This window comes from Dasypus novemcinctus, chromosome X (assembly GCF_030445035.2).
Source record: "Dasypus novemcinctus isolate mDasNov1 chromosome X, mDasNov1.1.hap2, whole genome shotgun sequence".
Classification (NCBI taxonomy): domain Eukaryota; kingdom Metazoa; phylum Chordata; class Mammalia; order Cingulata; family Dasypodidae; genus Dasypus; species Dasypus novemcinctus.
The window spans coordinates 85014463-85042092 of NC_080704.1; the positions used below are offsets into that span (position 1 = coordinate 85014463).

At 39.9% G+C, this 27630-nt stretch overlaps 1 protein-coding gene across 1 annotated transcript; it reads right to left on the reverse strand.

Annotated features, from left to right (window-relative positions):
* Positions 1 to 1157: 1157 nt before the first annotated feature.
* LOC101437317 (ATP-dependent RNA helicase DDX3X-like) lies at positions 1158 to 5706 on the reverse strand. Its single transcript, XM_012520960.4, has one exon. The coding sequence runs from the start codon at positions 5648 to 5650 to the stop codon at positions 3662 to 3664; it is 1989 nt and encodes a 662-aa protein (XP_012376414.1). The 5' UTR covers positions 5651 to 5706; the 3' UTR covers positions 1158 to 3661.
* Between the last annotated feature and the right edge of the window lie 21924 nt (positions 5707 to 27630).

Sequence of the window (27630 nt, forward strand, 5' to 3'; positions counted from 1 at the left end):
AGATCCCCTCTGGGTCTAGTTTCATCACGCAGAAACACCAGCTCCAAAGAAGGGCCATCTGACATGGCAGTGAACCCTATCTGCCATGACCATAGAACCCGTGGGTCCCTTTAGCCCTCAAAGGAACCAATACCTGGGGATTGTATCTACTTTACCTGTCTCTTAGACTCTGCTCAGTTGTGCATAAGGGCAATTCTTCTGACAGCCTTCAGACTCTTTTTTTTTTTTAGAGACTCATAGCCATATAAACTCATTTCTCCTTTCTATTTCCCCCCTTACATTAGATCAAACAGCATTTTAAAGTCATATTATTCTATGTAGACAGGGATATTCTACTGATCCGCATCGAACCTTCAATTCAAGGTCATTTTCCAGTTGCATTATCAGTTGTTAGTTGGTAGTGATCCCTTGGTGCCAGGGAGGCTCATCCCCGGGTGTCATGTCCCACGCTGGGGGGAAGGCATTGCATTTAGATGCTGAGTTAGGCTTTGAGACTGGCCACATTTGAGTAACATGAAGGCTGTCAGGAGGAAATTCCCAGGCACAGTGCTACTGTAGGCCTTGTTCTTATTTCAGGCATATAGGCATACTTGGGAGGTTTTTAATGACTGATTCTATCTCTTTACTTGTGAATGGTTTGTTGAGATCCTCAATTTCTTCTTTCATCAGTATAGGTTGCTTATGTGTTTCTAGGAATTTGTCCATTTCCTCTGAATTGTCATTTTTGTTGGAATATAGTTTTTCAAAGTATCCTCTTATGATAGTCTTTATTTCTGTGGGGTCAGTGGTGATATCTCCTTTCTCATTTCTTATTTTGTGTATTTGCATCTTCTCTCTTTTTTTCTTTGTTAGTCTCACTAAAGGTTTGTCAATTTTGTTGATCTTCTCAAAAAACCTGCTCTTGGTCTTGTTTATCTTTGCAAGTGCTTTCTTACTTTCTATTTCATGTAGTTCTGCTCTTATCTTTGTTATTTCTTTCTTTCTTCTTCCTGTGGGATTACTTTGTTGGTTTTTACTAATTCCTCCAAATGTGCAGTTAGTTCTTCAATTTTTGCTCTTTCTTCTTTTTTGATGTATGAATTTGTGGCTATAAATTTCCCTCTCAGTACTGCTTTTGCTGCATCCCATAAATTTTGGTTTTTTTTCTTTTTTTGCAGTTGAACTTTTTATTTTAATAAAATCAGAATATGCACAGCACATGCAGTGCTAGCATCTAAACTAATACAATAAGCAATTACTAAAGCTACAGTGACTTGAGGTTCAATCTTTACATTCAGCAAGTTTAAATCCACTCTTACATGATTTTTTAAACCTTATTAACTGAAAATATTGCTTGCTGATAAAACTTGCTCAAATGCTACTGCTGAATGTACAAGTCACAGATTATGCCAATACAACAAAGATAACCACATGTTTGAGGATTGCAATGTGCCAGACATTCACTGAAAAAAAAATACACACAACTAAACAAAACTCACGCAACAAACATCTGAGAATCTGGACACTTCATCAGTGTTTTCAAGTGTTTCATTAATATCTTAAGACAAGTGTATCAAAACCTTGGCATGTTTTAATTTCAAGTCACCAATTTTGTTTTTACTAACATCAGAAAGTTATGGCTACACTGCCAATGCCGGGTCTGCTTAATTTGACTTAAGAGATTAATATGACTTAACATTAAAAGCTCACACTACCCCAAAATATATAATTTCACGCATACGGTGACATTCAACATTCAAGTGCCAGTGTTTTTGTACTGTCTTTTGGTCAAGTTTCTTTAAACCTTCAAAGAATCACTTTTAGGCTTACAAAAATAAATATTTGTCAAAATGTTCAATAAATATTACATAAAACTAGCAGCAAAAAGTATCTAGAAATCTGTCGTGTGCAAATAAATCTGTCGTGTGCAAATAGTTTTCTTCCCAACTATCATTCCCATGGTCCCAAATAAATTTTTGAATCTAGTCCCATCCCCTTCCTAGACAAGCTGCGTTCAACAATCTCCAAGAGACAAAATAAGATTGGAAGTTTAAGGACACGCACACAAGACATATATATAAAATTCTCTGAATGTGCAATAAAAGAAGTACTTTGTAAAAAGTTATGGGCAAAATGTACAAGGGCCTAAACCTAGACTAATTGAAATAGCACCATAACAAATGACCTCAATACTGTCAAGTGCACCTACTTAATAAAAGTTTTAGAACAAGGCACAATACACGTGAGAATCTATTGCACTTTAGGAAATTTTTGCCATCTTCCTATGCCACTGTAAAAAGATTGAGCGTTTTGATCACCGCATTCTGGCCACAAAATCAGCACAGAATTCAAAGTGGCAGAGGCATTTTAGTGGTGGACAATGCTCATCATCTTTGGCCAGATTTAGCATAAACAGACTATAAATACAATGGAAACCTATGCAACTAAAACTGACTAAAACTGCACTGTATAGCAGAATTGACACCTTGTGCAGTTATGTACGTATTTCCAACCTGTGTGATCTCAAAGATTTCAGTTTGTTACTCTTCTGGAGCCACTTTTACAAAGTCTATAGTAAGCCAGTTTAACATCTCAACGCAGCTTGAACATAGTAATGTGAATCGGCATTTAAAGTAAAGCCTGCTGCATAATTCTTCCTGTTCATACCCTCTTGACCAAAAAACATCAACACTAGCATGCTTTATTACACCAAAAATCATCCAGGGCCCCAAAAAGGGCTGGTCATTGCTGTGGTCAGCCATTCTACCATTTTGATTTCACTTATGGCAGGCATTTAAAGTCTAAGTAGATGAATTCTCCTAAAAACCTATTTCAAGTTATCAGACCTTTAAACTTTCCCTGTAATAGTATGCCCACATTTGGCTAGCTCATAATTAATGATCTGCCTAAACATTGAAAGAGGAATTGCTGTATTTACTTGCATTAAACTTTGAAAACAGTGCTTTGAATGTATGCATGTATTCATACATCACCTCATCATGACTGGAATGGCTTGTTTAAAGACTATCAGGTTCTAAATACCTATCCAGGATAGAGTGAGCAAATCAGAACTTTAACTTAATACAGTTTGCCACATTAGAAACTAATTCCATTAATATGCTTCAAGATGTTTGTTGTTTTCCCCCAATCTGTAAGTATCAAGAAGCCCTAATGCAGGCTACCGCATAAGTTTTTTTCCTTATAGTATTTATGGATGAATCGATGATTCCTGTTAAGTTGTATCACACCTGTGTGCCAAGGTTTGATTTTTAGCCCAAGTTCAGTAAATTTATTTTGTCAAAACAATTGGTATCTTGAGCATTACTGAGCCAACAGGACATCAAAATAAAAAGTTGTCTAAAGTTAAAGGCACAGTACATTAACAAACAAATGATCCTCAGTCACAAAATTATAAATGCAGTTTGGGATGGGGGTAGGCGGGAGGGGAGTTATAATCCAAACTACAGCAATGAAGTCTTCAAACCACCTTCTGAACAGGGCTGCTGATTGTTTCTTTCATTTCTTCTTGTGACTTTGAGCTCCCTTAAAAAAAAATTTCAGTGGAGAATCACAGCTGGTAATGTACTGCGAGTTCTTGAAGCTACACAAGGTATAGTCTGGCTAAGTTACATGTGGTTTCCATATTAGCTTGTTTGGCAGGGTGACCTGCTGTAGAGCAGGTTCAGTTGCCCCACCAGTCAACCCCCTGGGAGTTGTAATTTCCTCCATATCCATCACTGTTGTAAAAACTTCCATAGCCACCTCCACCAAATCCTCTATTGCTGCCGTGACCACCTCCACCACTGCGACTGCTGCTTGCACGGCTGCTACTAAAGCTAGAACTGCTAGCACCACTACTTTGTCGATAGTCTCTGGCACCAAATCCTCCACTGAATCTACTACTCTTAGAACGTCCACGACTGCTACCCTTGTAGTGGTGTTCGTAAGCCATATTTTCTAACCAAGACGGCACTTCTTGTTTAGCTTCAACAAGAAGATCCAACAAATCCTTGGTGATATTTATGTTCCTCTCATTAAAGAACGAGGTGGCAAGGCCAAGGTTTCCTACACGTCCTGTATGACCAATGCGATGTACATATTCTTCAATATCACTTGGCAAGTCAAAATTTATAACACGTTTCACATTTGAAATGTCTAGTCCTCTTGCTGCCACTGCTGTAGCCACTAAAATTGGGCTTTTTCCTGAGCGGAACTGGTGTAGGGCCTCTTCTCTATCTCGCTGAGATCGGTCTCCATGGATACTGGTACAAGCATATCCTTCATGGTACAAGAAATCCTCAAGAGAATCTGCACCCTTTTTGGTCTCCATGAACACTAAAGTCAGTGAATCTTTGCCTGTTGCATTTAGGAGGTCAAGTAGAAATGACCGTTTGTCTGACTCTTCCACCCACACTACTCTCTGTGTGATGTTCTCAGAGGTAGAGCCTACTCTTCCTACAGCCAGAAAGATATATTCATCCAAGAAGTCACGTGCAAGCATCTGTATTTCCTTAGGGAAAGTAGCACTAAACATCATGGTGTGGTGAACTCCCTTTGGTGGCATAGTATCTTGTTCAACTATTCGACGTATCTGAGGTTCAAACCCCCTATCCAACATCCGATCAGCTTCATCCAACACCAAGTATTTGCAAAAGTCTAATCCAATCTTCCCTCTTTTCATCATATCCACTAGACATCCTGTAGTGGCTACTAACAAGTGACATCCACGTTCTAAGTCCCGAATCTGCTGGCCAATATCAGCACCACCATACACCACGCAAGGACGAACTCGAGATCGGTATGAGAATTTCCTGGCTTCCTCATAGATCTGCACTGCCAATTCTCTTGTTGATGCCAACACCAAAGAGATTGGGTATTGTTTGCAGCGCCCATATCTTCCATTTTCCTTCATGGCCCTCAAAGCATCACCTGGACCATCTGAGTAAATCTGACTCAAGATGGGCAAGAGAAATGCTGCAGTTTTTCCAGATCCTGTTTGGGCACAAGCCATCAAGTCTCTTTTTTCTTTGATAATAGGAATAGCATGCTTTTGCACTGGAGTTGGGCGAGTATAACGAGTAAGCTCAATGTTTCCCATGAAAATTTCTCCCATCTCAACATCGCTGAAACTTTCAATATGTGGAGGACAGTTATTTCCTGTTGCCTCAACAGGAATATCATCATACTTCTCAAAGTTAATCCCAGTGTTGCCTCCAGAAAAAAGTTCCTGCTCCAAGCGTTCACTTGGTGGAAGTGGTTTTGACCAATCATCTTCATCTGATTTGTCACACCAGCGGCTGTTTCCACCACGTTCAAATTTGCCAAAACCACTTCTGTCACCACGACTGCCAATGCCATCATAGTCACTCCGTCCACGATCATCAAACCTTCCCCTTGATCCACTTCCACGATCATTGAAGAAACTAGACTTCCCTCTTGTATCACTACGAGTCCCGAAACTGCTGTATGCATCCTTATCTTTGCTGGAACTCCACCCTGAACTGTCTTTATCACAGAATCCTTTAGCAGCTTCTCTGTTCCTTAAGTGAGGAGGAATGTAGCGTCCTTTGCTGGCTGTACTTCCTCCACTCTGATTATCTGAAGAGTTCAGGTCTAGGCCAGCAAACTGCTGGTCCAGCCCGAGCGCATTTTCCACCGCCACATGACTCATCCCTGAAGAGTATCGAGACTCGGAGTCTTCCACCGCTGATTGAGCGTGTCTAGCTTACCGCAAATAACCTCTCACGGGAGAACTGTGGCTCTCGCATCCCATAAATTTTGGTATGTTGTGTTATCATTATCATTTGTTTCAAGGTAGTCATTGATTCTTTTGAGATTTCCTCTTTGACCCACTGTTTTTCTAAGAGTGTGCTGTTTAATTTCCATATCTTCATGTGAAATCTGGGCCTCTGACCCTTGCAGATTTCCAGCTTCACGCCATTGTGGTCAGAGATATTATTTTGTATGATTTCGATCTTTCTGAATCCATTAAGCCTTTCTTTGTGGCCTAGCATATGGTCTATCTTGGAGAATGATCCATGTGCTCTTGAGAAAAATATATATCCTGCTGTGTTTGGGTGTAATGATCTGTATATGTATATTAGATCCTGCTCCTCTAATATACTGTTCAAATATTTTGTTTCTTTAGTGATTCCCCCTTTTTTAAAAAAATTCTACTCAATTTATTCATTTAAAAAAAAATTACATTCAAAATATGTGAGGTCCCCATTGACCCCCACCGCCCCACCCCAACACTCTCCCCACAGTAACATTCTCCCCCATCATCATGACACATCCATTGCATCTGGTGAGTACATCTCTGGGCATCACTGCACTCCATGGCCTATGTTCCACACCATAGTCCACACTCTCCCACGTTCCATCCAGTGGGCCATGGGAGGACATAGAATGTCCGGCAATTGTCCGTGCAGCACCACTCAGGACAACTCCAAGTCCCGAGAATGCCTCCACATCTCATCTCTTCTTCCCATTCCCTGCCCCCAGTAACCACCATGGCCACTTTTTCCACACCAATGACCCCTTTTCTCGATTATGAAGCACAATAGTCCATGAAAAGAATATCATTAAGTCCACACTAATCCTTACTGTATAACTCCTTCCTGTGGACCTTGGCTTGGTTGTGTCCATTCCACATCTATGTCAAGCAGGGGCTTAGTTTCCACCTGGATACTGAATGAAATTCTCCTGCTTTCAGTTGTAAGCACTCTAGGCTCCATGGTGTGGTGGTTGACATTCTTCAACTCCATATTAGCTGAGTGGGGTAAGTCCAATAAATCAGAGTGTAGGAGCTGACGTCGGTTGAGGCTCAGGGCCTAGCTATCATATTGTCAGTCCAGAGATTCAAATCCTCTAGATATATCTTAAACCCCAGCACCAAATACAATTCCAGTAAAGTAGCATGAAAAGCTTGTGGAAAGAGATCACATCTGAGTCCAGTTCCATCACGCAGAAACACCAGCTCCAAAGAAGGGCCAACCGACATGGCTGTGAACTCCATCTGCCATGACCATAGAACCTTTAGCCCTCAAAAGAACCAACACATGGGGTTGTATCTACTTTATCTGTCTCTGGGACTCTGCTCAGGTGTTCATAAGGGCAATCCTTCTGACAACCTCCAGACTCTTTTTTAGAGACTCATAGCCATATGAACTCATTTGTCCTTTCCATTTCCCCCTTACTTTAGGTCAAACAGCATTTTAACTCTTGTTATTATATGTAGACAGGGATATTCTGCTGGTCCGCATTGAACCTTTAATTCAAGGTCATTTTCTAGTTACCTCATCAGCTGGTACTTGGTAGTGATCCCTCGGTGCTAGGGAGGCTCATCCCCGGGTGTCATATACTATGCTGGGGGGAAGGCAGTACATTTACATGCTGAGTTTGGCTTTGAGAGTGGCCACATTTGAGTAACACGGAGGCTGTCAGGAGGGAGCCCCTAGGCACAGTGCTGCTCTAGGCCTTGTTCTTATTTCAGGTGTATAGGCTCACAAGCATAGTCATTAGTATCACGGGGTCACTGTTGGACCCTCATTCCTTCCTGGTCCTTGCCGTTGCACTTGGGGGCCATCCGCTTCTCCCCTAGGGACCACGACAGGGCCCCCACCCCGGCCAGGAACCCAGTATCCCTCCAGGTGTTGTTTTTGTTTCCTCTATGAGTATATCCAAACATTTCCATGCACCCTGGACACATGCCCTGTATAACTCCCTGCCAACCGTATGTCCCCTGTCAATAACATCCCATACCAGTATTCCTCTGCTGCCATTGTTGAACCACTCTGTGATCCAAAGCTTCCTCAACAGTGAAGCCCAATATAATGTCAGGTTCCCTTACTAGTAAAATGGAATATAGCGATGAGTTTAAAGGTTAGATATAGAATATATACTGATTTGGAAAAATTCTGCATCCTATCTTTTTCTTTTCTTTTTTCCCTAATTATTGAGCTTCTCTTCACAAGAGTCTTGGATCACAGTAATTTATATATACAATATACAGTAAATCCACATATCCATTATAAAACCTTTTCCCTTCCACAGCGATCATCTTTTAACTTATTCATATCATATTTACTGAAACTGATGTACAGATATTGAGACAATAGCTTTCAAACAAGGTAACGTGTTTACATTGTGGTTTATACTCTAGGCTATACAGTTTTCTAAATTTTTTAGTTATCCTATGTTTTGCATTATGGTTTACATTATTAGTCTGTCGTCCCCTATATGTTTTTGGTGTAATATTATATGTTTTATATCCATCCTTGTGTACTCTTGAGACACTTCCCTTGCCCTCACATTTACTCTGGTTCCATCTATTCAATATCTATTTCCCCCTCCAATTGGAGCCCACAGTGACAATCAATCTTCACTTCCTGAGGAGGCACATTCAGAAATAATTGCAACATTGCTGAGGGTCTGACCCGCTCAACTGCCCTAATGCCCTGGGAGCCACCATTTCTCTTGAGAGATACAGTTCCCTCTATTTAATGGCATTAGTCCTCCCCAGGTTGTTGGTCTACCTTCACTCTCACTATATGGGTCTCTACCCAATGCTATAACCCACTCTGGCAAAATGAGCATTCAGATATTCCCTAGGAGTCTGTCCTGCATCAGGTTATCCCCTTTGAGTATCTTAAACAGGTAACTTTCCTAATTATATTTTGAAAAGTTTTTCTCAGCGTTATACTCTCAACCAACACCTGACAATCTCCTAAGTCCATGAGTAGCCCCACCCTTCCCCCAATTTCTTGGACAATATTACCTATCTGCCCATCCCTAGCCCTCCTCAAAACCCCAAAGCCCCACCCAAAGGTAACCCTATGCCCCATTTTATCCCTTCCTTGTACACATACTTACCTGCAGCTTATCATAGATTTCACCCATGTAGATGTCAGCTTACATTCTTCCTCTTACCCCTGATTTCCTGTAAGCCTATCTTCCAGTCTCTAGCTCTCTGAGACAGCTTGCTAATTTCATATCATTGAGGTCATGTAGTATTTGTCCTTCAATGCCTGGGTTGCTTCACTCAACATAAGGTTCTCAAGATTCATCCATGTTTTCACGTGTGTCTGTAGTGTATTTGTTCTTAAAGCTGAGTAGTATTCAATTGTATGTATATACCACATTTTGTTGATCCACTCATCTGTTGATGGGCATTTGGGTCGATTCCAGCTTTTGGCGATAGTGAGAAATGCTGCTATGAACACTGGTGTGCATATATCGGTTTGTGTCCTTGTTTTCAGTCCTGCTGGGTATATACCCAGCACTAGAATTGCTGGGTCATATGGCAAATCTATGGTTAGTTTTTTGAGAAACCACCAAAATGTCCTCCAGAATGGTTGGATCCTTCTGCATTCCCACCAGCAGTGGATGAGTGTTCCCATTTCTTCACATCATCTCCAGCATTTGTATTCTTCTGTTTTTTCATAGCTGCCAATCTTATGGGAGTAAGATGGTATCTCATTGTAGTTTTGATTTGCATTTAACTGATAGCTAAAGATTTGGAGCATTTTTTTATGAGCTTTTTAGCCATTTGTATTTCTTCTTTGGAGAAGTGTCTGTTTAAATCTTTTTCCCATTTTTTAAATGGGTTGTATATCTTTTTATTTTCTAGGTATAGGAGTTCTTTATATATGCAAGTTATAAGTCTCTTATCGGATGTATGGTTGCCAAATATTTTCTCCCATTGTGTAATCTCCCTTTATACTTTCTTGACAAACTCCTTTGAGGTGCAGAAGGCTTTAATTTTGAGGAAGTCCCATTTATCTATTTGTTCTTTTGCTGCTCGTGCTTTTGGTGTGATGTTCATGAAGACATTTCCTATTACAAGGTCTTGCAGATGTTTCCCTATGCTTCTTTCCAAGGTATTTATGTTTTGCCTCTTATATTTAGGTCTTTGATCCATCTTGAGTTGATCCTTGTATAAGGTGTGAGATGGTAATCGTCTTTCATTCTTCTACATATGGATATCCCAGTTCTCCAGGCACCATTTGTTGAATAGGCCATTCTCTCCCAGGTGAGAGGGTTTGGTGGCTTTATCGAATATTATATGGCTAAATATATGAGGTTCTATATCAGAACTTTCAATTCGATTCCATTGGTCTGTGTGTCCCTCCTTATTCCAATACCATGCTGTTTTCACTACTGTAGCTTTGTAGTATGTTTTGAAGTCTGGTAGTGTGATTCCTCCAATTTCCTTTTTCTTTTTCAGTATGTCTTTGGCTATTCGGGGCCTCTTTCCTTTCCAAATAAATTTCATAGTTAGTTTTTCTAGTTCCTTAAAGAAGGCTGTGTTGATTTTTATTGGGATTGCATTGAATGTGTAGATCAGTTTTGGTAGGATAGACATCTTAATAATATTTAGTGTTCTTATCCATGAATAGTAATTCTCTTTTGAGATGTTCTCTCCAGAGTTGATAGTGGTGTATTAAAATCTCCCACTATAATTGTAGATGCATCTATTCTTTCACTTTGTTTTTCCAGTGTTTGCCTCATGTATTTAGAGGCACCCTTATAAGAAGCATAAATATTTCTGATTGTTTGTTCTTCTTGAGAGATTGTTCCTTTCACTAATATGTATTATCCTTCAAGTCTATTTTGTCTGATATTAATATAGGTACTCCTGCCTTTTTTTTTGTTATAGTTTGCTTGTAAGTTTGCTTTTCAACCATTCACTTTCTTCCTCCATGAGTCTCTGGGTCTAAGATGTGTCTCTTGTAGACAGCATATAGATGGGCCATATTTCCTTATCCAATATCCCAGTCTGAATCTTTTGATAGGTGAGTTTAATCCATTGACATTCAGTGTTATTATTTGCAAGGATTTATTTCTGTTAGCCATATTTTGATTGGATTTGTCATATTTTGTTTCTTTGTTTGTTTTTTCTTCTCTCTTTGTCTTTTTTGTTGCTATTACACACTCCTCCAATGCTGCCTGCCCTGTTTTTCCTTTCTTCCTGCAGAACTCCCTTTAGAATTTCTTGAATTTAGAATTTCCCAGTAGGTTTCTTGTTGGCATGCTCTTTCAGTTTCTTTTAATCTGTGAATATTTTGAACTCTCCATAATTTTTGAATGCTAGTTTAGCTGGATAGAGTATTCTTGGTTGGAAATTTTTTTCTTTTAGTACCTTGACTATATCATACCACTGCCTTCTTGCCTCCATGGTTTCAGATGAGAAATCAGCACTTAATCTTATGGAGGTTCCCTTGTATGTGATGGTTTTCTTTTCTCTTGTTGCCTTTAGAAATTTGTCTTTGTCTTGAGCATTGGCTAATTTGACAAGTATATGTCTTGGGGTGGGCCTGTTGGGGTTTATGGTGTTTGGGGTGCGTTGTCCTTCTTGGATACGTACATCCACCCCTTTCAGTAGATTTGGGAAATTTTCAGCCATTATTTCCTGCAACACTCCTTCTGATCCCTTTCCCTTCTCTTCTCCTTCTGGGATGCCTATAATACGTATGTTTGTGCATTTTGCATTGTCATTCAGGTCCCTATGTCTTATCTGGATTTTTTCTATCTTTTTATCGATCAATTCTACTATCTGTTTAATTTCAGATGTACTGTCTTCCACATCACTAATTCTCTACTCTGCCTCTTCTAATGTGCTGCTATTTGCTGCGTGTGTATTTTTGATTTCTTGAACTGTGGTGTTCATTCCCATCATATCTGTTATCTTTTTGCATATGTCTGCAATTTCCCCTCCACTTGTTGTCTTCATGTTGTTAACCTCTCCTTTACTTCATTAAATTTGCCTGTGATATATGTTCTGAGATCTTTAATTACTTGTGCAAAGTTCTGCTGCCCTTCCTGGTTTTCAGTTTGTTCATTGGATTCAGCCATGTTTTCCTGATTAGTGATTTGGTTAGTAGATTTTTGTTGCTGTCTGGTCATCATTTTATCTTGATGGGTTTAATCAATTCCTTAGCTTCATTGTCTAGTCTTGGGGATTAATTAGCTGTTATTTTTGTGTAAGTGTTATATCTTCTCTTTGTCACTTTGTTCTTCTTATTCTAGTTCCTAATTGCTGGCTGAGTTCACTTTGAAGGAAAGTATTAGGGCCAGGGAAAGGAAATTGTGTAAGAAAAGAAAATGTGTAAAGTAGTATTGGTAATAAATGTTAACAGAGCAACAATATGAGATCTGGGAGGATGGATATTAGATTCACGTAAGTTGTGTAGAATTATAGCAGTAATTAGAGTACCTATAATGAGGTAGTTGACTGAATATGGGAGGAATATGGTATGAATTAAAAAGCTAGTGTTTTCGTGAATGAGGGAAAAAGAAAAGAAAGGCAATAGTTTCAAGAGTGGATAAAAGACAGAAAACAAAACAAAGGTATTAAAAATTAAGGGTTAGACAATTTGGGGATCCAAGAAAGGGAGGTGGAATATAGGAGAGACAGTAGATGATGGAGGATATCAAGATGTGGGGGAAAGGGGATAGTGTAGGTAGCCAAAATCAATTCACACAGAAATGAGGCAATGGAGGATGAGGAAACAGAGCAAATGTGAGGTGTTCCCTGCAGCACCTATTGTATAATTAAGATAAAATAAGAAGAAAATGAGGGACAAGAGAAAAGAGAGAAAAAAAAGCAAGAGAGAAGAAAGAAAGAAAGAAAAGGGTGGTGGGTAAAGAAAAGGGAGGGGAACAAGTAAGGAAAAGAAAAGAAGATATAGAACACCAACAACAGCAACAACATAAAACCCCTAAATAAATGAAAAAAGAAAGACCTTGGGGGATACAATGGGAGAAAAGTCTAGGAAATAATTCAATATTAGCAACCAGGACAACAAAAAATAAAAAGTAAAAAGTAAAATAAAAAAAAAAAACCACAAACGTTGAGGGCTAGGACAATCAAGGGCCTCAGATGGGCCTCAGGGCATGGTGAACTCAGGGATGGAAAGTCTGTGATATTGCAGACTCAAGAGGTGTGAGTCTCTGGGGTTTGGGCCACCAGGGTTTAGGGGACACAGACTTGGCAACCTCAAATATGGTTAACAGGGAAGCCCAGGGAGCCTGGGAGTGCAACACAGCCTTCAGGGATCCCTGCAGCTGGGTGCCAACCCTATGGGACAAGTCACATCCACAAGCTCTGACCTATGTGTCCAAAACCCATAATTCCCCTGTCTCTAGGTTCTCTTCTGTGGCTGTATCACCAATTCGATTTCAGGAAACCTCTCGCCCTGCAAGCCCCCGAAACAGCCAGTTGGGGGTGCCTCTATATTGCAGCTGATTTAAGGTCACTGCAGATCTGCAGCCAGGCCTAGGGGGCGGAGCTCTAGCCAGAAGCACTGTATCAGTGTCCGAAACCAAAAATCCCACACCTTGCAAAAGATTCCCCTAATCAGCTTCCAGATGCCTCCCACCCTGCAATCCCCTGAAACAGCCTCCCAGTGATGTCTCCTTACTGCGAGCAATCCAAGGCTGCTGCAGATCAGCAGCCAGCCTTGGGGGTGGGACTCCAGCCGGAAGCACTATTATTCATGTCAGAAATCAAAAATTCCCTGCCTCGGAAAAAACAAACAAACTCCTGTCCATCTCACCAAATCGGTTTGCGAAGGCCTCCTGCCCTGTCAGCCCCCCAATAGCCTGCTCAGGGCTCATGAACTCCGCAGTACCACAGAGCCTCCAGGAATCACCACTGCAGCACTGGTGCCATGGCCCCACCTGCCCCAGTGGGGAGCGTCCCACATGCAGCCCCCACCTCCATGTAAGAGAGCCCCAATTTTATCTTCCACACAAATTTTCTCTGTTACCTACTCACGAAATCGATGTCCAGACACCTCCTGCCCTGTAAAATCCTGAAACAGCCTGGTCCCGAAGAATCTCCAACGGTGCCCAGCTGCTTCTCTGCAGGAGAGACCACCAGGTGCACTCACTCAACCACCACCTTGCCCCACACTTGTTCAGTTGATTAACTTCTCCCTCTAGTCTCAGGTTTTATTTAGTTCCTCTTTTTGTGTGTGTTTTAAGTTTTCTCTTTAACACTTTGTTCTTCTTATTCTATTTCCTTGTTTTAGTCTAAGTTCCCTTGAGCAATCACTTTTTTTGTTGCACTATCTCCAGATTGATGTCCAGAAACCTCCTACTTTGTGGGTTCCCAAAACATCTCACTTAGGCAGGATTTTTTCTCACTTAGTCATTTTTTCCTAGGAGATGTGATGTAGTTCCACGTACTATGAAGCCATCTTGCCTTGCCTCCATATCTGTTATATTTTTATATATATTACAATTTCTTTGTTATGTTCCCCCAGTGTCTTCTTAATATCCATTATCTCTTCATTCACTTCATTAAGTTGGCTCATGATATTTTTTGGACATCTCTGATTTCTTGTTCCATGTTCTGTGTCTCCTTGCAGTTTTTATTTTGTTCATTATCTGGGCCATATCATCCTGTTTCTTAGTATGCCTTGTAATTTTTTGTTGATGTCTAGTCATCTGTTTATCTTGATGAGTTGATTCAATTGATTCACCTCTTTCTCTATTCTAGGGTATTATTTTGTTATTTTTGTGTGTGTCATAAGGTTTCACTTTGCCACTTCATTTCTCTTATTCTATGTCCTTGCTGAGTGCAGCAAGAGAAAAAAGATCCATCACACACAAGGTAAGCTTGATAAGATTAACTGCTGATTTATCATCTGAAACCATGGAGGCAAGAAGGCAGTGGTATGATGTAATTCAGGTACTAAAAGAAAAAGAAAAAAAACAACTTCCAGCCAAGAATTCTCTATCCAGCAAAGCTGGCATTAAAAAATAATGGAGAGCACAAAATATTCACTGATAAACAAATATTAAGACAGTATGACAATAAGAAACTTCAAGAAATACTAAAGGGAGTTGTGCAGGTTTAACCGGGAAAAAAGACAGGAGAGAGTTGGATTAGAGTGTAAGAACAACTAAGCAGATAAAAAGAGAAATAAAAACAACAAATGGCATATATAAGCCTAAAGACAATATGGCTAATGTAAATAATTCCTTGACAACAATAACATTGAATGTTAGTGGATTAACATCACCAGTCAAGAGACAAAGATTGGGGGAATGGATAAGGAAATATGAAGATATATTGAAAAAAATGATATTGGAAGGATCACACTGCCTTACTTTAAAATATACTATAAGACTACAGTGGTCAAAATTGCATAGCATTGGCACAAGGATAGACATATGGAGCAACTGAGTGTTCTCATATAGATCCCCACACGTAAAGTCACCTCATATTTGGCAAGGAAAAAAAGACCACTTAACTGGGAGTCAATGGCCTCTTCTACAAATGGTGCTTGGAGAACTGGATATTCATATCCAAAAGAAAGAGAGAGGAATACCACCTCACACCTTATACAAAAATTAACTCAAGATGGATCAAAAATATAAATATAAGAGCCAAGACCATAAAGCTCCTAGAAGTTAAATGTAGGGAAGCATCTACAGGATCTTGTATTAGAAAATTGTTTCATGAACTTACACCCAAAGTATGAGCAACAAAGGAAAAATATATAAATGTGACCTCCTCAAAATTAGAAACTTTTATACCTCAAAGGAGTTTGTCAAGAAAGCTAAAAAGCAGGAGGTGGGGCAAGATGGCATCTGAATGAGTGCACCTTATAACCTCTCATGCAAAGAAGCGGCTGAGTAGGGTTGGAGTCCTGCTGGACCAGGCTGTTTTGGGTGTTTGCAGGGCAGAAGGTGACTGGACATCAATTTACTGGGATGGTGACAGAGGAGATTCTTGTAAGAGGTAGAATTTTGGGTCTCTTTCACAGAGGTGGGGCTTCACGTGGGACCCTTCCCCCTGGGGCTGGTGGCCTGGCAGCAGCAATTCCTGGAGGCTTTGCTGTGCTCGGGAGTTCCCAAGTCCTGAGCAGGCTGCTTCGGGGGCTTGCACAATGGGAGGTGTCTGGTAGTTGATTTGGTGAGACAGTGACAGAGGAGATTCTTGTGAGAGGTGGAATTTTGGGTTTCTGATACAGAGGTCAGAGCTTCTGGCTACAGCCAGTCCCCCTAGGGCTGGCAGTCCAGCTGCGGTGGTCCATGAACTGTTTGTAGTACAGCAGCATTCCCAGCAGGCTCTTTTAGGGGTTTGCAGGGTGGGAGGTGTATGGAAGTTGATCTGGTGAGACAGTGCTGGAGGATATTCTTGTGAGAGTTGGAATTTTGAGTTTCTGACAAGGAGGCCAGAGTTTGCGGGCATGACCCCTACCCCTAGGACAGGCGCCCAGCTGCAGAGATCACTGAAGGCTGTGTTGACCTGCAGTGCTCCCAGGCTCCCTGTTAACCAGATGTGTGGTTCCAAGGTCTGTGTCCCCTAAATCCTGGTGGCACACACTCCAGAGACTCACACATCTTGAGGCTGCAATATCATAGACTTCCCATCACTGAATCCACTGCGCCCTGAGGTCCATCTGAGGTCCTTGATTATCCTAGCCCTTGGTGTTTGTGTTTTATTTTTCTCTCTCTTTTTTTATTGTCTTGGTTGCTAATATTGCATTATCTCCTGGTCTTTTCTCCCATATTATCCCCAAAGGTTCTTTTTCATTTATTTAAGTTTTTATTCTTCTTTTCTTTTCCTTGCTTGTTTCCCTCCCTTTTCTTTGCCCACCCCCTTTTATTCTTCTCTTTTTTCTTTTCTTTCTTTTTCTTCTTACACATTTGCTGTGTTTCCTCAACCTCCATTTCCTCTTTTCTGTGTGAATTGACTTTGGCCACATACACTATCCCCTTTCCCCCACATCTTGCTATTCTCCATCATCTACTGTCTCTCTTATATTCCACCTCCCTTTCTTTGGCCCCCAAATTGTCTGACTTTTAATTGCTAATACTTTGGTCTGTTTCCTGTCTTTTATCCACTCTTAATATTATTGTCTTTCTTTTCTCTTTCCCTCTCTCATGAAAACACTGGCTTTTTAATTCATACTATATTCCTCCCCATATTCAGTTGACTATCTCATTATAGGTACTCTACTTCCTGCTATAACTCTACACAAATTACATGAGTCTAATATCCATTCTCCCAGATCTCACATGGTTGTTTGGATAACATTTATTACCAATACAACTTTACACATTTTCTTTTCTTACACATTTTCATTCCCCTGGTCCTAATATTTTCCTTCAAAGTGAACTTAGCCAGCAACAAGAAATTAGAATAAGAAGAACAAAGTGACAAAAAGAAGACATAACACTTACACAAGAACAACATCTAATTAATCCCCATGACTAGACAAAGAAGCTAAGGAACTGATTAAACCCGTCAATATAAAATGATGACCAGACAGCAACAAAAAACTACAAACCAAACCAATAATCAGGAAAACATGGCTGAATCCAATGAACAAACTAAAAACCAGGAAGGGGAGCAGAACATCAGACAAGTAATTAAAGATCTCAAAACATGTATTAGAGACTAACTTAATGAAGTAAAGGAAGAGATTAACAATATGAAGGAAATACTTGGAGAGGAAATTGAGGACATAGCCAAAAAGAGAACAGATATGATGGGAATGAACACCACAGTTCAAGAAATCAAAAATACACTCCCAGCAAATAGCAGTAGATTAGAAGAGGCAGTGGAGAGAATTAGTAATATGGAAGACAGTACATCTGAAATTAAACAGATAGTAGAATTGATTGATAAAAATATACAAAAAATCCAGCTAGGACTTAGGGACATGAAAGACAATGCAAAACGCACAATCATATGTATTATAGGCATCCCAGAAGAAGAAAAGAAGGAAAAGGGACAGAAGGGGTGTTGCAGGAAAAAATGGATGAAAACTTCCCAAATCTAATGAAAGAGATGGATGTACATGTTCAGGAAACACAATGCACTCCAAACATCATAAATCCAAAGAGGCCAACCCCAAGACATATACTTGTCAAGTTATCCAATGTTCAAGACAAAGAGAAAATTCTAAAAGCAGCAAGAGAAAAGAAAACCATCACATACAAGGGAGGCTCCATAAGATTAAGTGCTGATTTCTCATCTGAAACCATGGAGGCAAGAAGGCAGTGGTATGATTTAGTCAAGATACTAAAAGAAAAAATTTCCAACCAAGAATACTCTACCCAGCTAAGTTAGCATTCAAAAATTATGGAGAGTTCAAAATATTCACAGATAAATTGAAATTAAAGAGTATGCCAACAAGAACCCTGCCTTTCAAGAAACACTAAAGGGAGTTCTGCAGAAAGAAAGAAAAGCAGGACAGGCAGAGTTGGAGGAGAGTGTAAGAGCAACAAAAAAGACAAAAAGAGAAGGAATAAAGCAAACAAAATAAGACAAACACAAATCTAATCAAAATATGGCTAACATAAATAATTCCTTGAAAGTAATAACACTGAATGTCAACGGATTAAACTCCCCTATCAAGAGATTCAGACTGGGACATTGGATAAGGACATATGACCCATCTATATGCTGTCTACAAGAAACACATCTTAGATCCAGGGATTCATGGAGTTTGAAAGTGAATGTTTGGAAAACAATCTTATAAGCAAACAATAAACCAAAAAAAAAAAGAGGCAGGAGTAGCTATATTAATATCAGACAAAATAGATTTTAAATGTGAAACAATTGTGAGAGTCAAAGAAGGATACTACATATTAGTGAAAGGGACAATCTCTCAAGAAGAACGAACAATCATAAATATTTATGCTCCTCACAAGGGTGCCTCCAAATACATGAGGCAAACACTGAAAAAACTAAGTGAAAGAACAGATGCCTCTACAATTATAGTGGGAGATTTTAATACACCACTATTAACTTTGGACAGAACATCACAAAAGAGAATCACTAAAGAAAAAAATATTTGAACAATATATTAGAGGAGCTGGATCTAATAGACATATACAGATCATTACACCCAAATACAGCAGGATATACATTTTTCTCAAGTGCGCATGGATCAATTTCCAAGATAGACCATATGTTAGGCCACAAAGAAAGGCTTAATGAATTAAAAAAGATTGAAATCATACAAAATAATATCTCTGACCACAGTAGAGTGAAGCAGGATATCTGCACAGGCCAGAGGCCCAGATTTCACACCAAGATATGGAAATTAAACTGCACACTCTTAGAAAAACAGTGGGTCGAAGAGGAAATATCAAAAGAAATTAATAACTACCTTGAAACTAATGATAATGATAACACAACATACCAAAACTTATGAGATGCAGCAAAATAATTACTGAGAGGGAAATTTATAGCCATAAATTCATACATCAAAAAGAAGAAAGAGCAAAAATTGAAGAAGAACTGCACATTTGGAGGAATTAGTAAAAAAACAACAAAGTAACCCAACAGGAAGAAGAAAGAAAGAAATAACAAAGATAAGAGCAGAACTAAATGAAATAGAAAATAAGAAAGCCCTTGAAAAGATAAACAAAACCAAGAACCAGTTCTTTGAGAAGATCAATAAAATTGACAAACCTTAGAGAGACTAACAAAGAAAAAAAGAGAGAAGATGCAAATACACAAAACAAGAAATGAGAAAGGAGATATCACCACTGACCCCAAAGAAATAAAGACTATCATAAGAGGATACTTTGAAAAACTATATTCCAACAGAAAATGACAATTCAGAGGAAATGGAAAAATTCCTAAAACACATAAGCAGCCTATATTGATTAAAGAAGAAACTGATGATCTCAACAAAACACTCACAAGTAAAGAGATAGAATCAGTCATTACAAACCTCCCAACAAAGAGGAGCTCAGGGTCAGACGTTTTCACAGGTGAATTCTACAAAACATTCCAGAAAGATCTAACACCAATTCTGCTGAAAATCTTCCAAAAAATTGAAAGAGAAGGAATATAATGTAACTCATTCTATGATGCCAATATGACCCTAGTACCATGCCAAACAAAGACACCTCAAGAAAGGAAAATTACAGATCAATTTCTCTGATGAAGCTAGACGCAAATATCCTAAACAAAATACTTGCTAACCATATTGAACAACATATTAAACGAATCATACACCATGACCAACTGGGAGTCAATCCGTTTATGCAAGGATGGTTCAACATAAGAAAATCAATGAATGTAGTACACCATATAAACAGATTGAAGGAAAAAACCACATAATTATATCTATAGGTGCAGAAAAAGCATTTGACAAAATACAGCACAATTTCTTGATAAAAACACTGCAAAAGATTGGAATAAAAGGAAATTTTTTGAACACGAAAGAGAGTATATATTAAAAACCCACAGCCAACATCATTTACAATGGTGAAATCCTAAAATCCTTCCCGCTCAGATCAGGAACAAGACAGGGATGCTCACTCTCTCCCCTTCTATTTAATAATTGTCTTAGAAGTAGTTGCTCGAGCACTGAGGCAAGAACCAGATATAAAATGCATTCAAATTGGAAACGAAGAAGTCAAAATTTCATAATTTGCAGATGACATGATCCTATACATAGAAAACCCAGAGCGGACTACAAGAAAGCTTCTAGAACTCACAAATGAGTTTAGTAAAGTTGCAGGTTATAAGATCAATGCACAAATATCAGTAGCATTTCTGTACACCAATAATGAGCAAGATCAGGAGGAAATCAAGAAACAAATACCATACACAATAATAAATAAAAAAGATCAAATAGTTAGGAATAAATTTAACTAAAGATGTAAAAAACTTATACACTGAGAACTATGCAAGACTGTTCAAGGAAGTCAAAGAAGACCTAAATAAATGGAAGAATATTCCCTGTTCATGGATAGGAAGACTAAAGATTATTAAGATGTCTATCCTACCAAAGCTGATCTACACATCCAATGCAATCCCAATAAAAATCAACACAGCCTTCTTTAAGGAACTAGAAAAACTAACTCTGAAATTTATTTGGGAAAGAAAGAGGCCCTTAATAGCCAAAGACATATTGAAAAAGAAAAACAAAATTGGAGGAATCACACTACCTGACTTCGAAACATACTACAAAGCTACAGTAGTGAAAACAGCATGGTATTGGCATAAGGAGAGACACACAGACCAATGGAATCGAATTGAAAGTTCTGATATAGAACCTCATATATATAGCCATATAATATTCGATAAAGCCACCAAACCCTCTCAACTGGGAGAGAATGGCCTATTCAACAAATGGTGCCTGGAGAACTGGATATCCATATGTAGAAGAATAAAAGAGGGTTACCATCTCACACCTTATACAAGGATCAACTCAAGATGGATCAAAGACCTAAATATAAGAGCCAAGACCATAAAGACCTTGGAAAGCAGTGTAGAGAAATATCTACAAGACCTTGTAATAGGAAATGGCTTCATGAACTTCACACCAAAAGCACGAGCAGCAAAAGAACAAATAGACAAATGGGACTTCCTCAAAATTGAAGCCTTCTGCACCTCAAAGGAGTTTGTCAAGAAAGTAAAAAGGGAGCCTACACAATGGGAGAAAATATTTGGCAACCATATATCCGATAAGAGACTTAAAACTTGCATATATAAAGAACTCCTATATCTTGAAAATAAAAAGATGAGCAACCCATTTAAAAAATGGGAAAAAAGATTTAAACAGACACTTCTCCAAAGAAATACAAATGGCTAAAAAGCACATGAAAAAATGCTCCAAATCTTTAGCTATCTGGGAAGTGCAAATCAAAACTACAATGAGATACCATCTTACTCCCGTAAGATTGGCAGCTATGAAAAAATCAGAAGAATACAAATGCTGGAGAGGATGTGAAGAAATGGAAACACTCATCCACTGCTGGTGGGAATGCAGAAGGATCCAACCATTCTGGAGGACAGTTTGGCAATTTCTCAAAAAACTAACCATAGATTTGCCATATGACCCAGCAATTCTAGTGCTGGGTATATACCCAGCAGAACTGAAAACAAGGACACAAACTGATATATGCACACCAGTGTTCATAGCAGCATTGTTCACTATCACCAAAAGTTGGAATCACCCCAAATGCCCATCAACAGATGAGTGGATGAATAAAATGTTGTATGTACATACAATGGAATACTACTCGGCTTTAAGAACAAATATATTACAAACGCACGTGATAACATGGATGAATCTTGAGAACCTCATGTTTTTGGGTTTTTTTTAGATTTATTTATTTATTTATTTATAGTCCCCCTCCCTCCCACCCTGGTTGTCTGTTCTGTGTCTATTGGCTGCCTCTTGTTTCTTTGTCTGCTTCTGTTGTCATCAGTGGCACCGGAATCTGTTTCTTTTTGTTGCGTCATCTTGCTGTGTCAGCTCTCCATGTGTGTGGCCCCATTCCTGGGCAGGCTGCACTCTCTTTCGCACTTGGAAGCTCTCCTTACAGGGCACACTCCTTGCGCATGGGGCTCCCCTATGCGGGGGACTCCCCTGTGTGGCAGGACACTCCTTGAGTGCATCAACACTGCTCATGGGCCAGCTCCACATGGGACAAGGAGACCCAGGGTTTGACCATGGACCTCCCATGTGGCAGACGAATGCCTTAACCACTGGGTCAAGTCCGCCACCGAGAACCTTATGTTGAGTGAAGCAACGCAGGCATTGAGGGCAAATACTACATGACCTCAATGATATGAAATAAGCAAACTGCCTCAAAGAGCTAGAGACTGGAAGATAGGCTTACAGGAAATCGGGGGATAGAGGAAGGATGTAACCTGACATCTACACGGGTGAAATCTATGATAAGCTGGAAGGTAAGTATGTTTACAAGGAAGAGATAAAATGGGGGCATAGGCTTACCTTTGGGTGGGGCTTTGCAGGTTTGAGGGGGGCTAGGGATGGGTGGATGGGTAATATTACCCAAGAAATTGGGGGCAGGGTGGGGCAACATATGAATAGGAGATTGTCAGGTTTTGGTTGAGACTATACTGCTGAGAAAACCTTTTCAAAATATAATTAGGAAAGTTACCTCTTTAAGATACTCAAAGGGGATATTCTGACACAGGACAGACTTCTAGGGAATATGCCAATGCTCATTTTGCCAGAGTGGGTTATAGCATTGGGTAGAGACCCATATAATCAGAGTGAAGGTAGACCCACATCCTGGGGAGGACTAATGCCATCAAATAGAGGGAACTGTATTTCTCAAGAGAAAGGGTGTCTCCCAGGGCATTAGTGCAGTTGAGAAGTCAAGTCCTCAACACTGTTGCAAGTATAGCTGAACATGGCTCCTCAAGAAATGAAGATTGACTGTCACTGTGGGCACCCCAACAGGAGGAGGAAATAGATATAGAATTCATGGAACCAAAGTAAATGTGAGGGCAAAAGAAGTGTTTCACAAGTGTACACAAGAATGGATATAAAACATGTAATATTACACCAAAATTATATAGAGGATGACAGACTAATAATGTAAACCATTATTTAAAACATAGGATAACTAAAAAATTTAGAAAACTGTATAGCCTAAAGTATAAACCACAATATAAACACAAATGTCACCTTGTTTGAAAGCTATTGTCTCAATATCTGTACATCAGTTTCAGTAAATATGATATGAATAAGTTAAAGGGTTTTCACTGTGGAAGGGAAAAGGTTTTATTTTGGATATGTGGGGGTACTGTATATTGTATATATTAATTACTGTGATCTAGGGCTCTTGTGAAGAGAAGCTCAATAATTAGGAAAAAAGAAAAGAAAATGATAGGATGTAGAATTTTTCCAAATCAGTATGTATTTTATATCTAACCTTTAAACTCATCACTATATTCCATTTTACTAGTAAGGGAACCTGATATTATATTGGGCTTCACTTTTCAGGAAGTTTTGGATCTCAGAGTGGTTCAACAACGGCAGTGAAGGAATACTGGTATGGGATGTTATTGACAGGGGACATATGGTTGACGGAGTTATACTGGGCATGTGTCCAGGATGCTTGGAAATGTTTGTATATACTTAGTGGAAACAATGAAAAACAACAGCTGGGGGGGGGTACTGGGTTCCTGGCCGGGGTGGAGGGGCTCTGTCGTGGTCCCTAGGGGAGCAGCGGCAGTCCCCCAGGTGCAACGGCAAGGACCAGGAAGGAATGAGGGTCCAACAGTGAGCCCCTGCTAGTAATGATTATGCTTGTTAGCCTATACACCTGATATAAGAACAAGGCCTAGAGCAGCACTGTGCCTAAGAGTTCCCTCCTGACAGCCTCCGTGCTACTCAAATGTGGCCAATCTCGAAGCCAAACTCAGCATGTAAATGCAATGCCTTCCCCCGAGCGTGGGACATGACACCCAGGAATGCATCTCTCTGGCACCGAGGGATCACTACCAAGTACCAGCTGATGACATAACTGGAAAATGACCTTGAATTAAAGGTTCAATGCGGACCTGCAGAATATCCCTGTCTACATATAATAACAGGAGTTAAAAATGCTGTTTGACCTAAATTAAGGGGGAAATGGAAAGGAGAAATGAGTTTATATGGCTATGAGTCTCTAAAAAAATCTGGAGGTTGTCAGAAGGATTGCCCTTATGCACACCTGAGCAGAGTCTCAGAGACAGATAAAGGAGGTACAACACCAGGTATTGGTTCTTTTGAAGGCTAAAGAGACCCACAGGTTCTATGGTCATGGCAGATGGAGTTCACTGCCATGTCAGTTGGCCCTTCATTGGAGCTGGTGTTTCTGCATGATGGAGCTGGACTCAGATGGGATTTCTTTTCACAAGCCTTTCCTGCTACTTTACTGGAATTGTCGTTGGCACTAGGGTTTAAGATATATCTAAAGGATTTGAATCTCTGGACTGACAATATGATAGCCAGGCCCTGAGCCTCAACAGACTTCAACTCCTACACTCTGATTTACCCCACTCAGATAACATGGAGCTGAAGAATGTCAACCACCACACCATGGAGGCTAGAATGCCTACAACTGAAAGCAGGAGGATTTCATCCAGTATCCATGTGGAATCTAAGCCCCCTCTTGACATAGATGTGGAATGGACACAACCAATCCAAGGTTCACAGAGAAAATGTGGTATTGGTGTGGGAAAAGTGGCCATGGTGCCTGCTGGGTGCGGGGAATGGGAGGAAGAGATGAAATGTGGAGGCGTTTTCAGGACTCAGAGTTGTCCTGGGTGGTACTGCAGGGACAATTACCGGACACTGTAGATCCTCCCATGGCCTACTGTATGGAACGTGGGAGAGTGTGGGCTATGGTGTGGACCATTGACCATGAGGTGCAGCGATGCCCAGAGATATACTCACCAAATGCAATGGATGTGTCATGATGATGGGGGAGATTGTTGCTGGGGGAGAGTGGTGGGATGGGGGCGGTGGGGGTGAGTGGGGACCTCATATTTTTTTAATGTAATATTTTTTAAAAATGAATAAAATATATATATATATTAAGAAAAGTTACCTCTTTAAGATGCTTAAAAGGCATAAGCTGACTAGGACAGGCTCCTAGGGAATATGTGAATGCTCATTTTGCCATTGTGGGTTATATCATTGGATAGAGACCCATAAAATGAGAGTGATGGTATACCCACATCTGGGGAGGACTGATGCCATCAAATAGAGGGAACTGTATCCCTCAAGAGAAATGGTGGCTCCCAGGGCATTAGGGCATTTGAGCATGTCAAGCCCTCAATATTGTTGCAAGTATCTCTGAACATGGCACTTCAGGAAATGAATATTGACTGTCACTGTGGGCCCTGAAGGGAGGATGAAAGAGGTAATGAATAGATGGAACCAATGTAACTGTGTGGGCAATAGAAGTGTTTCACAAGAGTACTCAAGGATGGATATAAGACATGTAAAATTACCCCTAAAATATATAGGGGCTGATAGGCTAAGGTATTTATCATAATGTAAAACATAAGATAACTAAAAATTTAGAAAATTGTATGATCTAAAATATAAACCACAATGTAAACACAAATGTTATCCTGTTTGAAAGCTATTGTCTCAATTTCTGTACATCAGTTTCAGTAAATATAGTATGAATATGTAAAAAGATTACTGCTGTGGAAGGGAAAAGGTTTTATTTTGGATATGTGGGAGTAATGTATATTGTATATATGAATTACTGTGATATAAAACACTTGTGAAGATAAGCTTAATAATTAGAAAAAAGAGAAGAAAAAGATAGTTTGTAGACACTGAGGAAAAGATGGATGTAGTTGACTTGCCAAGCTGCATACAGGGCAACACTTATTGCAGTGATGGAAGGCTAAACATCAAAACAAAGTGCTTTTGCATTTTTAAATTTTTTGATACCCCAATTTATTTTTACCTTAATTTTTCCAAGCTAATATGTATTCTATATCTCACCTCTAAACTCATTGCTATATTCCATTTTACCAATAAGGGAACCTGGCAATATATTGGGCTTCACTTTTCAGGAAGTTTTGGATCACAGAGAGATTCAACAATGGAGTGGAGGAATACTGGTGTAGGATGTTATTGGCACGGGACACATGGTTGGCAGGGAGTTCTATAGGGCATATACCCAGGGTAAAGAAAAATGTTTGGATATTTTCATAGTGGATACAATTAAAAACAATAGGTGAGGGAGTGCTGAGTTCCTAGCCAGGGGAGCTCTATCACAGTCCCTAAAGGAACAGCAACAATCCACCAAGTGCAATGGCAAAGACCAAAAAATAATGAAGGTCCAACAATGAGCCCTTGATACTAATGAATATGCTTGTTAGCCTATGCACCTGAAATAAGAACAAGGCCTAGAGCTGCAGGGTGCCTAAAAGTTACCTCCTGAGAGCCTCCGTGTTGCTCAAATGTGGCCAGTCTCGAAGCCAAACACAGCATGCATATGCATTGCCTTCCCCTCAGCATGGGGCATAACTCCCAGGGATGAGCCTTCCTGGTGCTGAGGGATTATTACCAAGTACCAGCTGATGATGTAACTAGAAAATGACCTTGAATACAAGGGTCAACTTGGACCAGCAAAATATCTCAGTCCACATATAATACCAGGAGTTAAAAATGCTTTTTGCCCTGAATCAATGGGGAAATGGAAAGGACAAATGAGTTTATATGGCTATGAGTCTCCACAAAAGAGCTGGGAGGTTATCAGAGGGGTCGCCTTTATGCACACCTTAGCAGAGTCTCAGAGACAGATAAAGTAGATATAACCCTGTGTATTGGTTCTTCTGAGGGCTACAGAGACCCACAGGTTCTATGGTCATGGCAAATGGAGTTCAGTGCCATGTCAGTTGGCCCTACTTTGGAGTTTGTGTTTCTGTGTGATGGAGTTGGACTCAGATGTGATCATTTTTCACAAGCCTCTCCTGTTACACTTACCAGAACTGTAGTTGGTGCTGGGGTTTAATACATACCCAGAGCATCTGAATCGCTGGACTGCCCATATGATAGCCAGTCCCTGAGCATCAACAGACTTCAGCTCCTACACTCTGGTTTATTGGACTTACCCCACTCAGCCAACATGGAGTTGAAGAAGGTCAACCACCACACCATGGAGCCAAGAGTGCCTATGACTGAAAGCAGGAGGATTGCATCCAGCATCCATGTGGATTCTTAGCCCCCTCTTGATATAGATGTGGAGTGGACACAACCAATCCTAGGTCCTCAGGATGGAGGAATAGAATATGGATTAGAGTGGACTTACTGATATTCTGTTCATGAACTATTGTGATTAGTAATCGAAGAAAGTCTGGCAATGGTGTGGAGAAAGTGGCCATGGTGGCTGCTG

What these genes read in the sequence shown, in the direction of transcription:
- LOC101437317 (XM_012520960.4), bottom strand. Translation starts at nt 5,650, where the DNA reads ATGAGTCATGTGGCGGTGGAAAATGCGCTCGGGCTGGACCAGCAGTTT.